At 49.5% G+C, this 17,500-nt stretch overlaps 1 protein-coding gene across 1 annotated transcript in view; it reads left to right on the plus strand.

The window, feature by feature from the left end:
• pdlim5a (PDZ and LIM domain 5a) overlaps positions 1-17,500 on the plus strand; it is a gene marked incomplete at both ends in the record, with an annotated part of 64,610 nt that overhangs the window by 35,768 nt on the left and 11,342 nt on the right. The window contains 11 exons of the mRNA XM_084439633.1: positions 3,646-3,682; positions 4,316-4,434; positions 10,239-10,259; positions 10,890-11,071; positions 11,204-11,234; positions 11,334-11,525; positions 13,124-13,213; positions 15,994-16,132; positions 16,488-16,513; positions 16,750-16,881; positions 17,239-17,397. Coding sequence (XP_084295759.1) covers positions 3,646-3,682; positions 4,316-4,434; positions 10,239-10,259; positions 10,890-11,071; positions 11,204-11,234; positions 11,334-11,525; positions 13,124-13,213; positions 15,994-16,132; positions 16,488-16,513; positions 16,750-16,881; positions 17,239-17,397 — 1,128 coding nt within the window. The remainder of the gene's footprint in view (positions 1-3,645; positions 3,683-4,315; positions 4,435-10,238; positions 10,260-10,889; positions 11,072-11,203; positions 11,235-11,333; positions 11,526-13,123; positions 13,214-15,993; positions 16,133-16,487; positions 16,514-16,749; positions 16,882-17,238; positions 17,398-17,500) is intronic.

Genomic DNA, 17,500 nt, shown 5'->3' on the forward strand with positions numbered 1-17,500 from the left:
TGTGTGTGTGTGTACTGTATGTCTGTGTGTGTCAGTGTTTTCTATGTTCCATATGGATGTGCATATTCCATGCCATATGTGTGTGGCCATGTGCGGTGTGTGTGTGTACTGTATGTCTGTGTGTATCAGTGTTTCTTTTATACCATATGGGTGTACATATGCCATGACACATGTGTGGGGTGTGTGTGTACGTGTTTGTGTGTGTTTGTGTGTGTGTGTGCGTGTGTGTGTGGAGCCTCCACGCGTGTCATGCGTTACGATGCTGTAAACCATCATGTTGTCTCGTTCTCGATCATTTATCCCAACTCTGTCACTCTTCAATCTCGAACCAATCTGTCAGCCAAATGTTAGTGTCAAAGAGCACCATTATCTCACTCTCATGTGTGTGTGTGTGTGTGTATGTGTGTGTGAATGAAGCTTTTACTGCTTGTCTGGCGGGCGGAGTGAAACACATTTATTTTTACGAGCTAACACTCACACGAGGCTCCGCTGTGGGCGAACATTGTCGCTCACTCCCAGTCGTAAACCCGTTTCGGAGATGAGGAGGGCGGCGCTGGTATTCGCCCGTCTGTACACAATGCGTCCCAGTCAGCGCTGGAAGTGCCAGGGAGCTCCAGAGGGGGGGGGGGGGGGGGTCTCAGCCTCCAGCCCTCCCCCAGCAGACCCCCTCTCTCCCTGGGGATCCCCTCCGACTGACCCCTCCCTCCCTCCCCGCCCGCGCTGCCCTGTAGGGAAACCGATACCTGGTCACTCAGGTCAGGGTGTTGGAGTCCTCGGTCAATGTAGGAGCAGAGGAAATACAGACGCTCTCTCTCTCTCCCTCTCTCTCTCTCTCTCTCTCCCTCTCTCACTCTCTCTATCCCCTCCTCTCTCTCCCTATCTCTCACTCTCTCTATCCCCCCCTCTCTCTATCTCTCACTCTCTATCTCTCCCCCCTCTCTCTCTCTCTCTCTCTCTCTCTCTATCTCTCACTCTCTCTACCCCCCCTCTCTATCTCTCACTCTCTCTACCCCCCCTCTCTCTATCTCTCACTCTCTCTACCCCCCCTCTCTCTATCTCTCACTCTCTCTATCCCCCCCTCTCTCCCTATCTCTCTCTATCCCCTCCTCTCTCTCCCTATCTCTCACTCTCTCTATCCCCCCTCTCTCCCCATCTCTCTCTATCCCCTCCTCTCTCTCTCTATCTCTCACTCTCTCTATCCCCCCCTCTCTCCCTATCTCTCTCTATCCCCTCCTCTCTCTCTCTATCTCTCACTCTCTCTATCCCCCCCTCTCTCCCTATCTCTCTCTATCCCCTCCTCTCTCTCCCTATCTCTCACTCTCTCTACCCCCCCTCTCTCCCTATCTCTCTCTATCCCCTCCTCTCTCTCCCTATCTCTCACTCTCTCTATCCTCCCTCTCTCTCCCTATCTCTCACTCTCTCTATCTCTCCCCCCTCTCTCTCTCTCTCTATCTCTCACTCTCTCTACCCCCCCTCTCTCTATCTCTCACCCTCTCTACCCCCCCTCTCCCTATCTCTCACTCTCTCTATCCCCTCCCCTCTCTCCCTATCTCTCACTCTCTCTATCCTCTCTCTCTCTCTCCCTATCTCTCACTCTCTATCCTCCCTCTCTCTCTATCCCCTCCTCTCTCTCCCTATCTCTCACTCTCTCTATCCTCCCTCTCTCTCTCCCTATCTCTCACTCTCTCTATCCCCTCCTCTCTCTTCTACCCTCTTTCTGTTTCTTTCTCGCCCCCTCTCCCTCTCTGCCCCTCCCCCTCTCTCTCTCTCCCTCTCTCTTCTTCTCTCCCTCCCTCTCTCTCTCTCTCTCTCTCTCTCTCTCTCTCTCCTTCTCCCCCTCTCTGCCCCCCCCCTCTCTCTCTTTCTCTCCTTCTCTCCATCTCTGTCCCTGGCTCATTCCCAGGCGGAGGGGTCTTGTTCAAGCTGTGAGGTGACAGAGAAAGCTGCTACCCTCAGAGGTCTTTCATCCTAATGCAGATTTATACTGAGGCGTCACAACGATCCGGTTACAGACGGGCCGGGCCGGACCAGACCAGACTCGGGCCAGGAGAGGGAAAGAGAGAAGGAGGGAGAGAGGGAGAGAAGTGGGGAGGAGGCGACGGCTCAATCAGAATGTTCTAGAATGTTGGCTGTTCTAGAATGTTGGCTGTTCCGTCCGCAGACATTCTGAGAGAGAGAGAGAGAGAGAGAGAGAGAGAGAGAGAGAGAGAGAGAGAGACAGGGGGGAGGTGGGTCGAGGTAGAGAGAGGGAGGGAAGAAGAGAGAGGCAGAAAGAGGCAGAGAGAGACAGAGAGTGAGGCAGAAAGAAGCTTCATGGTCTGGAGGTCTGCTGGACACCAGGTCTTCCTTATTCATGTCATCTAAGGCAGCCATTCTCAACCAGCTCGGCTAACGTAGCTAGCGAACATACCCTCGGATCTCATGTATTTGGGAAGGTGGTCCTCGGAATTTTTTAGCAATCAAAATGAGGCCTACAAAAGGTCGGTATCATATCATATCATATCACATCACATCACATCACATCACATCACATCACATCACATCACATCACATCACATCATATCATATCATATCATATTATATCATATCATATCATATCATATCATATCATATCATTTCATATCATATATTATATCACATCACATCACATCACATCACATCACATCACATCACATCACATCAAAAGGTTGAGACCCCTGATCTAAGGCTCCTAGGGGCCTGTGGGCGAGCCTTACAGGATGAGCTGTCTGGGTCTAAATCCTAGTATTTATCAGAGCGTGTCCCTAATCATATCTGACACTCTACTGTCTATCAGGGGCCTGGATGGATGATGACCTTCTGTGTATTGTAGTGCCATGTAGGGACAGTGACTGTACACAGCTGTAACGGTGCTAGGGAGGTGGATATCTCTCTTGATCTTCTGTAACTATGCTCCTACCTCGCCCGGACCGGACCTCAGACGAGCCCAGCAGAACTCCCTGGGAAGCGGCCGGTCCACAACCGAACGCCCCCTCTCCTCGAAGCGCCCCGATTCGTTCAAATCCCGGAGGAGGTGTTCCGGAACATTCCGTCTGAGCGGAACGTTCTAGAACGTTGGCTGCCCCGTCCGCGGACATTCTGCGGTGTCCTGGGGGGCAGCTCGGGTCTCTGCGGGGTGCCGGTGGGGGTGGTGGGGGGGGCGTCAGGGGTATCGGATGGAGCCGGGGGGGGGGTCAGTTTTAACGGACTCACAGCAGCTGGCTGGCGTCGACCCCGACCCGGGCTCCGTGTGGCGCTGTAACTCTAGTCCGCCGCTGCCGGAGGGCGCCAGGTTTAACTGCAGCGACGTCTTTGTCCTCAGCTCTCTCTACCCCGGCAGTCCTGGCAACCCCGATGTTTTTGAGGTTTCAGTTTGAAGAATCGTCTTGAGGTTGCGACGTTCGCACGACCGAATGCTGCAGATGCCATCCTCCGTGTGTTTCGGATTAGGGCGGTGTCCTTGCTCTCGAACATGTTCATGTGTTCTGTCAACAATGCTGGCACACAGACATGCCACATCACGCACCATGCCACGTTGGATCCCTATGCTGCTGAAGAAGTATCAAATTATAATTTCTCTTAATTTATTTCTCTCTCTCTCTCTCTCTCTCTCTCTCTCTCTTTCAGAGTCCCCAGTGTCCCCAAGCCTACAGTGGCCCCTAAGGTACAGTATGCACCAGTGAGTGTGTGGGAATCTCTCCCATGCCAGTCTTCAATGTGATACTACTTCCTGTTCCTGCGTTTTTGGGACTAGTTGATGTAAATTTGAATTTGATTGCTTTTTCAGTATACGCCCCTCTGAAACGATGTCATACAGACATGCATGTGTGTTGCATGCCTGGACCCTTCTCATTTATTGAGCCTTCTAACAACATGTTAAGCAGCTACTGTACCTGTTCCGTTGACGTCATTGTTTGTGCGTGGTTTTGTTAGCGTGTGATGCGTAGCGTGCTAGTGTGCTAGTGTGCTAGCGTGCTAGCGTCCTGCATGCTCTTCCTCCGCCACGCAGGTTGACCCCGCCGAGATCATCAAGCCCGTGGCCATCGCCCAGCGTCCTCACCCTCATCCCCAACCCAGCCCGCCCCCCACCGCCCCTAAACCCACCAGACCCTACGGGGGCAGCGGGGGAGGGGGCGAGGAGGGGGGCTACCCTCCCAGACGGTCCCCTCATCCGGCCTTCATCCCCTCCCCCTCCTCCGCCTTCACCCCTCCTCCTCCTCCTCCTCCTCCCCCGCCTGTCTCCCAGCCCCGCCTCCTCCCCCCCTCCGGTTGCCCCTCCCCCCCCCGCCCGCCCCAGTCCTCCGTCTATAACACGCCCATCAGCCTCTACTCCAATGAGAACGCCTGTGAGGTTGCCATGGGGCAGAGGCGGGGCTTGCTAGAGAGTCAGGGCGGAGCCATGGCGGAGTTCAACGGGTGAGTGGCGGTCGAACCAACCAATCGTCTCCTCTCTCCAGTCAGTAGCTCCTCCTCCTCCCTCTTCTGCTCTTAGCTCTCCTGGAGCCTGCTGGGAAAAATCCTACTTCCTGATTTCCTTACCTCCTACTTCCTTATATCTTCTTCTTGCTTACTGTCACATGAGGTGTAGTAGCCCGGTCTCGTCCAACTTTGACCGTCCTCTTTCTCCATGTTTGAGTTGTCAAATCTGATTGGTCAGTGGGGTGGATGAGGTTTGAGGCCCGTTTGGAAGCCAGGTCCCAGCTGAACTCTTTCTCCTTCAGGTCCAATTCTACTGGTCTTCAGCCTGTATAACTGTAATAGACAGTATGGCTGCGTATACAATAGGCATGTAATAGATATATCTCCAGTGTAAGAGGTTTGACGGTCAGGACAGAGGAGTGTGTATAGATGGTTGGATGTGTGACGGTCAGGACAGAGGAGTGTGTATAGATGGTTGGATGTGTGACGGACAGGACAGAGGAGTGTGTATAGATGGTTGGATGTGTGACGGACAGGACAGAGGAGTGTGTATAGATGGTTGGATGTGTGACGGTCAGGACAGAGGAGTGTGTAGGGATGGTTGGATGTGTGACGGACAGGTCATCTCTGACCACGCTGTGAGGTCGTCTGGTTGACGATGCGTCGGGTCTGAGACGCAGCTCAGCAGGACCAGCGGGAGGCAGAGAGGAGGATGGAGGAGAGGGGGAGGGTGGATAAATAGATAGATAGATAGATAGATAGATAGATAGATAGATAGATAGATAGATAGATAGATAGATAGATAGTACTTTCATTATCCCAGAGGAGAAATCTTTTTGTTTCAGCTACACTGAACAGACAACACTTAAGCATACAGTAGGCACAAAAGACACAACAGGGGCAGCAAAAAAGGCCCGATCAGGACCAGAGTATTAACAGTAAAAACAGTCATCCAATCCCAACTGTACCGTCTAAAGCTGTAGGCAGCTGTGCTCGGCTTAAACCGCCAGCGAACACCACCAGACATGACTCAGACACATACGTCATGGCGACCACAGCGGGAACCGTTAGCTACTGTTAGTTTGTCACTTACAGTACGTCTTTCGCGCTGGCCTGTCTTTGTCCTCACACTACAGTACGTTTATTGTTATGCGGCATCAGACCAAAGCACATTCCTCGTGTGTGAAAACTGACATGGCCGACGGGCTGCTGGCCACGGCACGGCATGCCCGGCTACCAAAACCAGCCGGTGGAGATGGAGCCTAACAACGTGGAACAGGTTTCAGCTGGACGGTTGTGGTGGAGACCGTTTGTTTCGCACAAACGGCTCTTTTTCTAACCCAAGTCTGAACTTCGCCACGTTCAGATGGATTATGGGAAATGTGTCTTTGGCAGTGAGGGAGGCACCTCTATGGCAGAGGGCTGTGGTGTGATTTTGTGGTTTTAGAGAGAGAGAGAGAGAGGAGGGGGGTAGAGGGGAGACAGGGAGAGAGAGAGAGAGAAAGAGGTGAGAGACAGAGAAAGAGTGAGGAAGAGTGAGAGATATTAAGAGAGGAACAGCGCGAGTGTGTGAGAGAGAGGGAGAAAAAGAGGGAGATAGAGAGAGTGAGAGAGAGAGGGAAAGAGAGAACGAGGATTTTGAGAAAGAGTTCCAGTTCTGGAAACATGACAGTGAAATCAAACAGAAAGAGGCACCATGGCCAGCGAGCCCTGTAGGGGGGGGGGGGGACAGAAGGCCCATTCTAGATTATTCTAGGGACTGGGGATGTTGCATAATGCAGTTCAGAGGCCTTCAGTGACTTGTTTTCACATCTCTTATTTATTTATTTAAAACTTTCTTTATTGAGTTCCAGGCATCAAAGCAAAATAAACAGTACAATGATACTGGGAAAATGTTTGGAACAAACAAACAAACAAAAAACAAAAAAAACATACAAACAAACTGGAAACAAACCCAAACAGACATGAAATCATATTTTCCGAAATAAACTTTGTAAAATAAAAATATACTAAAATAACATTTCAATATAATTGAACTACAACAAACAGGAAGAACAAACAACAACAAACAAACAAACAACAAAACCACAAAAAAAGACAAGAGGGCATGTGCAGCTTAAGTGTACAACTTCTATAGCAAAGCATCAAACATACAGTAATACAACTACAGTAATGCACAATTATCCTTAGGGCCCTCGTTGGGCAAATCTAATCTTTTCAAGCTTTAAGAACTGTAGTGTATCTCGTACCCAATTTTTTAAAGAAGGAGGCGTACCCTGCTTCCGGCTAAGCAAGATAAGTCGTCTGGCGAGAAGGTTGACATGTTATACAATTAAACTGTGTCTTAGGTACATTATCATCCTCACATTAGACATCAAACAGGGCTGTAAGAGGGTTTGGACGAACTAGCCTTCCAAATATATCGGACAGGGCCTTCAAAATAGAAGAGCGGTAACCCCATAGCCTTGGGATAAGCCAGAATGTATGAGGTAATGTTGCAGGTGAGTGTTTACATCTGTTACAAGCATCATCAGCTGCAGGGTACATAACTGAGACCCTGACCTTTGACTGATGAGGCCTGTGAACCACCTCGAATTGAATCAAACAATGTCGGGCACATATTGACGAGGAATGTATTCCTCATCAATATTGAAACTATATTTGACCATACAGTATCAACTGTTCATTCAGATCAGTCTGCAATGCCTCTCTTACTGCATCCAAATATGTTGTGTGTATGACAGTTTAATATACATGCTAGATATTGTACCTTTGAGAGATGGAACCGATGGGAATAACATATCTATAGATTGCTGTTCAGGAATTGTAGGAAATGTTCCCGTATTGTTACAGGCCCAATCCCGAACCTGTAGCTATCTAAATAAGTGTGTTCTAGGTAGATCAAATCTAGCTCTCAGCTGATCAAATTAAATAAAAACACTGGTTATATTGAGATCCTTAAATGAGATCACACCCTTTTCACGCCAGACCATAAAGACGTCATCCTGGAGTGAGAGGGGAATCCAATGATTGGCTGCGATCGGGGGAACAGACTGAGTCAGCACGCCGTTTAAAATGTCTCCTCATCCGAGCCCACGATCGTAGAGAGTGACGAGCCAGAGGGAAGACAGAAGTGTGGGGCGGTGCGATAGGCGATGCCGAGTACAGCAACGCTGGGAGGGATGTTGGCGAGCAGGGATTGGCCCCCATTTGTAACCAATCAGGGGTAGCGTCATTGGTGAAAGTCTGAAGCCAGTATGACAGGTTCTCAGGTTGCTTGCCCAATAATATAATTGAAAATGGGGTAAAGCCAACCCCACAACTGATCTAGGTCTCTGCAACAATTATTCACGGATACAAGGTAGTTTCTTACTCCAAATTAAATCTGAAATAATCCTATTGAGATGTGAAAAGAAAGATTTCTTTATACAAATTGGTATAGTTTGAAACAAGTATAAAAATTTGGGCAACGTAACCATTTTAATTAAATTAATTCTGCCTACTAATGAGAGAGGGAGCATGGACCGTTTGTGGAAGACCACCTTAGTACGCTCGGTGAGAGGAGCAAAATGAAGCTTGAAGAGGTCAGAGTTCGCCGTGAAATGAGAGTGATTGGGCAGCAGGATTTACCGGAAAGAGCTCAGTCTTTATCCCCCCCCCGCCCCCTCCTCTCCCCAGTGAGTAGGAAGCTATGACATGAGGGTGTATATTTAGACTCTAGTAACTCTATCTCCCTGCTGTGCGGACCTCTCCTCACAGCTGCACTCACAGAGCAGGGTCTTAGTTGGCTTTATTCAGCTTTATGTCAGCTTTACCAAGAGCATCTCCTAACGATGACATATATCAAACCCACCCTGTTCAGTCCAGACCTGGGTTATTGCAGGGCTTGTATTACCCCAGCTATTAGGAGCGCTTGATTTATCTCACCTGACCTACACCGAGGGGCGTATCCAGATTTGAAATACAACAAGGTGCCATCCTCGGTTATGTTCTTGTGGATCTTCTGTGATGAATAAGAAAGTCTATGTATTGAAGCGTTAAGTGTGTCGTACGTTAATAGAGCAGGTACAGAATGTGCAAGGGAACAGGTGCAGGGTGAGGTCATCTTCTGTGGATCTCATATCCATGCTGGTGAGATGGGTAGTGAATCAGGTAGCACCTCTCTGTCACCCTGTCATCCAGAGAGCTTGGCAGGGGCGCGAGATGAGATGAGATCACAAACCTGGCAACCGTGGGTGTCTCTTAGGGTTTCTTTGTATGCAGTGGTGGGCATGTACCTCTCAGGGGTCCAAACGAGTTGATATGGGGCCTGGGGTGTATGGGGGACTGGGTGGGGTGGGGGGGGGGGGTTGATGATTTCCCACCTGTCTCAAGCTTGCTTCTGATTGGCTGGATTATGCCCAATCAGCATTCCAGGTGAAGCATGTGCATGTGCATGTGTGTAGTCAGTGCACGCATCTGTGTGTGTGTGTGTGCGTGTGTGTGTGTGTGTGTGTGTGCGTGCGTGTCGTTTCAGAGGGCGTCAGGTGTTGGCGGTCAAATTCTAGCTTAATTCTCTACTTTTCTTTTTACTTCTGTATGTACTGTATGTTTACACACAAACTGTTGCCTTTTTCTCTCTCAATCCTTCTTTCTCTCCTCCCTTCCACAGCCCACTGCTGCTGCAGTCACAAAGTTAGTGTCTAGCATGCCGGTCTGCTCAACGTGTGTGAGTGTGTGTGTGTGTGTGTGTGTGTGTGTGTGTGTGTGTGTGGTGCATGTTCATTTAGGCATGAGCGACTATCTAGTGAAGCACTCAGGAACCACTTGATAAAGTGACCATGTTGTTTATCAGTAGGTGTGAGTGTGTGTGTGTGTGTGTGTGCTGGTATGCATGTGTGTGCGTATCTGTTTGTGTGTGTACATGTTTGTGTGCACTGCTATGAATGATGTCTCAAGAATATTCGCCATTTCCTGCTATAGATCACAAACACACAGTGACAGGCAGCTGAGGCACTGTCAATAAATCAGCTAATGTCTTCCTCCACACACACACACACACACACACACACACACTCACACACACACAAACACACACAGACAAACACACACAGACACAAAACACACACTGACGCACACACACACACACACAAACACACATACACACGTAAACACACACACACGCAATCAACACACACACAAACACACACACACACACACATACTGTAGACATACACACACATAGACACAGACACATATCCAAGGTGTTGAGAGCCCCACCCACATAGCTGAGAGGTGGTGACAGGAATCTGTTGAGAGCTGTTAATAAATCAATCCTTTCAAATCCTGGGTACATACAGTACAACGTGTGTGTGTGTGTGTGTGTAGGCACAGAATAGCTGATTTATTGACAGCTTATTAGCATTAAGTTCTGTCAACACCTCTCATCTATCACACACACACACACACAGTAGAAAAGGCATGTGAAACCTTTATAAAGGAACGTGATAGGATCAGAGACAGAGTGTAGTAGAGGTTTGAGGGAGCAGGTTGAGGTTAGCGAAAGCAGATAGCACCACCTTGTGGTGAGAAATGGAACTTCCAGCTGGCACGCGCCACGGCTTTTAGATTCCTGTCTGTGACCATGATCACTGACTTACTGTTTAACCATCTGCTCGATTCCCTCATTATATTTACACTATCATAATTTCGTCATTCTTCAAACAAATTCTGTACATCTGCCCATCAAAATATACTTTATTACTTTCTTTCTTCTTGCTTTCCTTTCTGTCCTGTCTTTCGCCTTCTACTCTTCCTCTCAGTGGACCTCACAGTATTCTGAGGTAAGTCACAATCTCAAAATAGCTTTGACTTTCTTTTCTATAGTTCTATAGTTTCCTATTTTAGTCGTCTTCTGTTTCATATATCCTGTCTGCCTCTGTCTCCGTTTCTACCCAAAGAAAAACTCCACCTAAAAGGTAATGGGAGTTGTAAACTGACACTAAAACAACGTGCTACTGAACACTACTGAGTGCTTTTGTGTTTTTCCCCTACTCTACCTCACGTTTTGATTTTTGTTGCGTGATTCATTCCACGTACTCCCTTCCAACCCTAATTTAATCCAAAAGTGTGTTATCTATCCCATAATAACACCTCCATCTAAAACTCTTAATAGTCTCTCAAAACTCTTAAAAGTTTCACGTGAACCATCTGAACACATTATGTATATACTGTATGTCTTTCATTCTGAATATTATATATATAGTGACGTCTCCATTTATATATGATATATAGTTATGTCTCCTGTTCTGTTCTATCCATCCTGTAAACAGCGTTGTACGTATAAACAAACAAACAAACAAACAAACAAACAACTATTATTGTCATAGTCTCAGTATCTATCCCTTATGACGAGGGACTGGTCAGTGATTGGTCAGAGACTGACCAGTGTCCTGCCCTGTGTCCTTGTCCAGCGTCCCTCCCAGGAAGCACGTGGTGGAGACGGACATCCACTTCTACCACGTCCCGTCCCACGGGGACGCCAGTAAGAAGCGCATCATGGAGGACACGGAGGACTGGCGCCCGCGCACCGGAACCACCCAATCACGCTCCTTCAGGATCCTGGCCCAGATCACCGGCACCGAGCAGGAGCAGCGTGAGTCACACACACGCACACACGCACACACACACACACACACACACACACACGCACACACACACACACACACACACACACACACAGAGTTTTATATTCAAAATGCACTAAGTACATGTTCTTCTCTTCTAGTTCAGGAAGGTGAAGATGGAAAGAAGACAAAGTAAGTGTGTTGTTGTTGTTGTTGTTATTGTTGTTGTTCCTCCCTGCTGGTGTGTAGCTCCTCCCTGCTGGTGTGTAGCTCCTCCCTGCTGATGTGTAGCTCCTCCCTGCTGGTGTGTGGCTCCTCCCCGCTGGTGTGTAGCTCCTCCCTGCTGGTGTGTAGCTCCTCCCTGCTGGTGTGTAGCTCCTCCCTGCTGTTGTGTAGCTCCTCCCTGCTGGTGTGTAGCTCCTCCCTGCTGGTGTGTAGCTCCTCCCTGCTGGTGTGTAGCTCCTCCCTGCCGGTGTGTCTACCGTAGCCGTGGTGATCTTCATAAGCATGGACGTTGCTGTGGCTGTGACTGTTACCGTAACTGTCTGTATAGCAGAGCAACCCCACCCAGCCTCTTGAAAAGCCCAATTATCACCCCCAGACCTTGGGGAGCGCCTCTCTGGTCTAGCAGTAGATGTACCGTCGAAGTCGGACGGTTCAAATCCAACCGATGACATAAGGGATTAGAGGTTTGATCCGTGTGTTTTGAAACCTGACTCCTGCCCAGTATCTCTGGCAGCCGGTCGGACATGATATTTAAGTATCTAGTCGTCTCCCTGACCTCGTCAGCGGGGGAGCGATAGAGGTGGCCCCGCCCCGGCCGGTATGTGTTGAGGTCAGCCGGGGTGTGTTGAGGTCGGCCGTGCGTTGAGGTTTGACTTCCTGCACACTTCGTCGGTCACACAAATTGGAGGAAGCCGCTTCAGATGGCCTCGGAGCAAAAGTGTGACCAGAGACAAGTGATCCCAGTTGACGGTTCTTACTGTAACTGCGTGTGTGTGTGTGTGTGTGTGTGTGTCTGTGCATGTGTTTACAGCTCAGTGTCTGGCTCTGTGGTGGGTCTAGTCTAGTGTGTGTGTGTGTGTGTGTGTTATACAGTAGAGCACACAGCTTTTCTGACTTATGACATCTTTGGGGACAAATGACAACCTGCCATTAGGGAGACATGGCTAACCAGGGCAAGACATCAGAGCATGGGCACAGCTGTGAATTGATTGAGCTGCATAAGATTGTTTTATGTGTGTTACTCAATAATGCGTTAATGCAACCAATCCTACCTTGTGTGTGTGTGTGTCTGTTTATGTGTGTGTGTGTGTGTGTGTGTGTGTGTGCGAGCGTGTGCGTTTGACTCTCCCTGCAGTTGTGTTGAGTGGTGGATGATGGGTAATGTTGGTGGTGCTCGTATTGCTGGGGTCACGATCGACCTGTGGTCGAATTTCCGCGTACGATATGTGAACATGGTCTTGGCGTGTGGTCACATTAGGGTTGCGAAACCTGGATCGCCCCGATGCTGTGACAGCCTCCTCCTCCTTCTTCTCTAACTCTTCCACCTCCTCCTCCTCCTCCTTCTCTACCTCCTCCTCCTTCTTCTCTACCTCCTCCTCCTTCTTCTCTACCTCTTCCCCCTCCTCTTCCTCCTCCTCCTCCTTCTCTACCTCCTCCTCCTCCTCCTCCTTCTCTACCTCCTCCTCCTCCTTCTTCTCTACCTCTTCCCCCTCCTCTTCCTCTTCCTCCTCCTCCTCCTTCTCTACCTCCTCCTCCTCCTCCTCCTTCTTCTCTACCTCTTCCCCCTCCTCTTCCTCCTCCTCCTTCTTTTCCTCCTCCTCCTCCTTCTCCTCCTCCCCTTGTCCTTTTCCTCCTCCTCCTCCTTCTCCTCCTCCTTCTCTACCTCTTCCTCCTTCTCCTCCTTCTCCTCCTCCTCCTCCTCCTCCTTCTCCTCGTCCTTTCTTCACGGCATGGCTTTGGCTGGCTGGTCTGTATCTCCACTAAATACCTCACTTCTCCATTTGTTCTCTCTCTTTTCTCCTCTCCTCCTCTCCTCCCTCGTTCCATCTCTCCGCCCACTCGTTCCCGCCGGCCAGAGTGAAGAAGCTGACCGTCCAGATCGGACCCAGATACAAGACCCTGAGAGACTGGCACCACGGGGTGTCCGCTCGCACGCTCAACGTCCTGTAGTGTGTGTGTGGATGTGTGTGTGTGAGTGTTAGTGAGAGAGAGAGAGAGAGAGAGAGAGAGAGAGAGAACGAGAGAAAGAGAGAGAGAGAGAGAGAGAGTAATGAATCCTAGATGACCACAAGCACATCTGCCACCCCAGTTACTAAAGAGCACCGACGCACAACCGCGTGTGTGTGCGTGTGTGTGTGTGTGTGTGTGCGTGCGCGTTTGTGTGTGCATGATTTCATATGTGCGCGGATGCTTGTGGAAAAGGATGCAATGTGAGCCGAGGTACCATGTTTTGAGAGAGGAGAGAGAGGAGGAGAGAGGAGATTTGAAGAAACGATAGGGTTGCTAAGCACATCAACCTTCCGCTGGTGCAGGACAATATGGTATCAAATGAAAAAACTGAGGTCCGCTCAAAAAGCTATTCCATGGTATTCAGTCAATCAATCAATCAATCAAAGCTTTATTTGTATAGCGCATTTCATACCCAGAGGCAACACAATGCGCTTTACAGAGAACAAGGGAGGAGGGCATACGACCCACTCTCTACATATTCCAGAGGGAAGCAAAAAAACAGTAATCGCCCGGGGGCCAGATAAGTGAGCTGTAAAAATTCTTCCCTGACCCCTCTCAACAAGGCGATCAAGCAAGCTCCAGGAGTATGTTTGTCTACCGGCTAAGAACATTTATAAAGCAATACATTATTATAATTATTCCAACGTTTCGACCCTGACGAAGACCCACCTTGGGTCGGGACGGTTTTGTGAAACTTACCATGGAGTAGCTGTTTGTGCGTACCTCAGTTTATTCAGGAGAGAGAGGAGAGACAGACGAGAGGAAGGAGTGTTGACTGAAGGGAAAGGAACAGGAAATGGAAATGTCTGACCAGAGGCGGCCATGTTGGAAACACAACACAGGAGCCGCTCCCGTGGTGATGAGAGAAGGCAGGACATGTTCAGGATCACTCAACCATGTGTGGAACACACACACACACACAGACAAACACACACACACACACACACACACATACACACAGACACACACACACACACAGACAAACACACACACACATGCTCACACACACGCACGCGCGCGCACACACACACACATACACGCACGGGCGCGCACACACACACACACACACACACACACACACACACACACACACACACACACACACACACCGTGCAGATCTGAAATGACTGGCTAGGTCTTCGCACGATGCAGTTGATTGGTTGTGTGAATGAGATGAATGAAGTGTGGGTAAAACAAGGTTATTGTTCCGCCGTTTGCTTTTGTAACACAAGAATATTGCTGCCTTGTAACTTCTAAAATCCCAGCTTCTATTTGGCCATAGTATTCTGACTAAGATGGATTATCATGCAATCTACAGTAACCTGGATTCAGCGGTTTCAGTTTGACATAAAAGGAAGATTAGAGAAGATACTTTATTGTCCGACCAAGGTTGGAAATGTGTCTTTGTTTTCAACACAAGCAGGCAGCTTTGAGTTGACCTGACAGATATAATGTACAGTTCAGATATAAGTAGCCTCTGCTTCTGTAATATGCTTGGAGTTTGGTGTACTAGTTTGGTTATTATTGTATTAAAGCCATGAAGCCTTCTTTCTCTCCTTGCTTTCCTGTCTCCTTAGTTAAGATCTTCTCTCCTTGATGTGTTTCCTTCCTTCTCCCCCCTCTCCCGATAGCACCCCCCTGCTGGCAGAGACACACTCTGGACAGGTCAGGTACAGACATACCCATCATGCACTGGGGCACCTCTCACCTCTCTGGTCGCTGTATACCCCTCTCCTAACCTCTCACCTTTCACCTCACTGTAACACACTGTTACCGGACACGACTGTGTGTTTAAAATCACCTTTCTCAGCACTGGGTAGCGAGCACAGACGCTTGTCAGAACCGCCCCCCCCCCCCCACGGGATCTGGACCCACCTGGGGTTTGAATCAGTTTGGGGTTTAATCACCTCACGACAAAACAGTTAAAACTCACCAACACCACTGAACAGGTTTTGCTGTTGACCAAATAATTCCGTGACATGTGCATCTATCCAGATGTATTCTACCATGTGTTCCAGATATGACATGTGCACGTAACATATAACATGTTCTCTGTGTGTGTTAAGTGGTGATTGTGTACCGCACATACCTGACCAGGAAGAGACTCCGCCTCCACCGGCACTCTGCAATGGAGTTAGCGTTGAGGCCACGGCCCCGCCCACTTACATCCACCAACCACAACCGACGGGCTCAACCAATCAGGATGAGACACAGCTGAAGGATGCCACAGCCAGCCCCTCCCATACTTCACCTCATACCCCCAGTCAACCAATAAAAAGTCCCACTCCCTATGACTCAACTGTTGCTAGCCCCATACTAGCTCAAGCTCCTGCTTCCCATGCCGGCCCTGGTAACCCTCTCATTCTACCAGCTGAAACCTCTACTCTCCACAACCCACCTGGTACCGGTCCAACGCCAGCCCAAAACTACACATCTCCGACCACAAGTCCTTTGCCATCTATGCCAACTCAGATACTAGCTGATGCTAATGCCCAGGCACTGCCCCTGAGGCCTGGGCTGCCCTCAATAGCAGTCAATAACAGGTATATAAACATACGGTAGGCTATGTACTTTACATACATAGATATCAGACCTGGGTCGATAACATTGTTCAGTTATTTGAAAATAATTCAGGCGTGTTGCCATATACCGAGACCAGGGTTGGAGGAACAGTATGTATCATTTCCATGTCCCGTCGCTCCCGTCACTCCTGCAGTTCCCCACTACCACCACCAGATGGCGGTGGTGGCTCAGTGGAGCAGCAGGCCTCTGAAACCACAGCGCATGGTAATGATGATGATGTCCGTGATGAAGATTCCACCTCCCCAGACCCCGCGCCCTCGCCCGTTTCATCCGTACACAGGTAGTGCAGTGCACACAAAGTGCACAGTTAGATAAAATACAGCAAAAACACAGAAATTAACCAATATTCCCGAGTAAGGGTGAAACCCTGCTTCCTTTATCAGAGTACTCTCTGTATGTGCTCATTTCCTCTGACACACACACACACACACACCTCTGTGGTACATCCACAGCGCAGTGGAGATGTCGGGGTCCGACATCAGTCTGACGTGATCTGTCCACCTGTCTGTCTGTCTGTCCCTCTGTCTGTCTGTCCCTCTGTTTGTCTGTCCCTCTGTCTGTCGTCCGCCTGTCTGTCCTACCAGCCCCCCAGTGGTCTCTCATCTCTCTACCATCTCTCCTCGTCAGCCTCTCCTCTCCCCCAAGCCTGTCAGGTAGCAGCACACACACGCGCACACAGACACACACACACACTCGCGCACACACACACACACACACACACACACACACACACACACACACACACACACACACACACACACACACACACACACACACACACAGAACCAAGTCTTCAGTTCTAACCGTGTAGCATGTTCCTCTGCCTTCCTAAGCCGCGGTGGCTCTCTGCCGTGTGTGTGTGTGTGTGTGTGTGTGTGTGTGCGGCCAGGAGGGAGCTGCTGGTCAACCCTCTGGACTTCCTCCCCAGGGGGGCCCCCTGCCCCCCTCCCCTCACCCCTAGCGCCCCCACCCAGTCCACACAGAACACCCTGGCCGCTGTTTACAGCACACTACGGGCCAGGTACATCTGTGTGTGTGTGCGTTCTGTATGTATGTGTGTGTGTGTGTGTGTGTGTGTGTGAGTGTGTGTGTGTGTGTGTGTGTATGTGTGTTTGCATGTGTGTGTGTGTGTGTGTGTGTGTGTGTGTGTGTGTGTGTGGAGGGGGGGGGGCTCATACACATTTATAGAAGAATAAGGGCCTGATTAAGTGAATTGAATGAATGAATAAACAAATTCTTTATTTATTAATTCATTAATGCTTAAGTCGTACATTTGGATGCTTTAACTCTTGAGGATTTGTCACAAGTAGCAATCATCCTCTTTTCATCCTCTCCTCGCCTCTCTCTCTCTCTCCTGTTCCGGCGTTGTCGTGTCTAGTCCCTCTGTAGCTCCGCCCACCCACCCCCATGGGAGGGTATCTCAGTCCCTATTGGACGCCTTGCTGATCACGCCAATCGCCAAACTCCCGCCCCTCCGTCTGCGGAAGAAGAAGAAGCGTCGCAGCGTGAGCGCCCTGCACCTGCCCAAGAACAAGAGGTAGACAGGATGTGACATCAGCACGTACGGCGTCACAGTGAGGAAGCTAACCTGCGTCCCCTACTGGACTGTGTGCGAACAACAGATATTAACAATTCACATG

Source organism: Borostomias antarcticus (genome assembly GCF_949987555.1).
Source record: "Borostomias antarcticus genome assembly, chromosome: 6".
Taxonomy (NCBI): Eukaryota; Metazoa; Chordata; class Actinopteri; order Stomiiformes; family Stomiidae; genus Borostomias; species Borostomias antarcticus.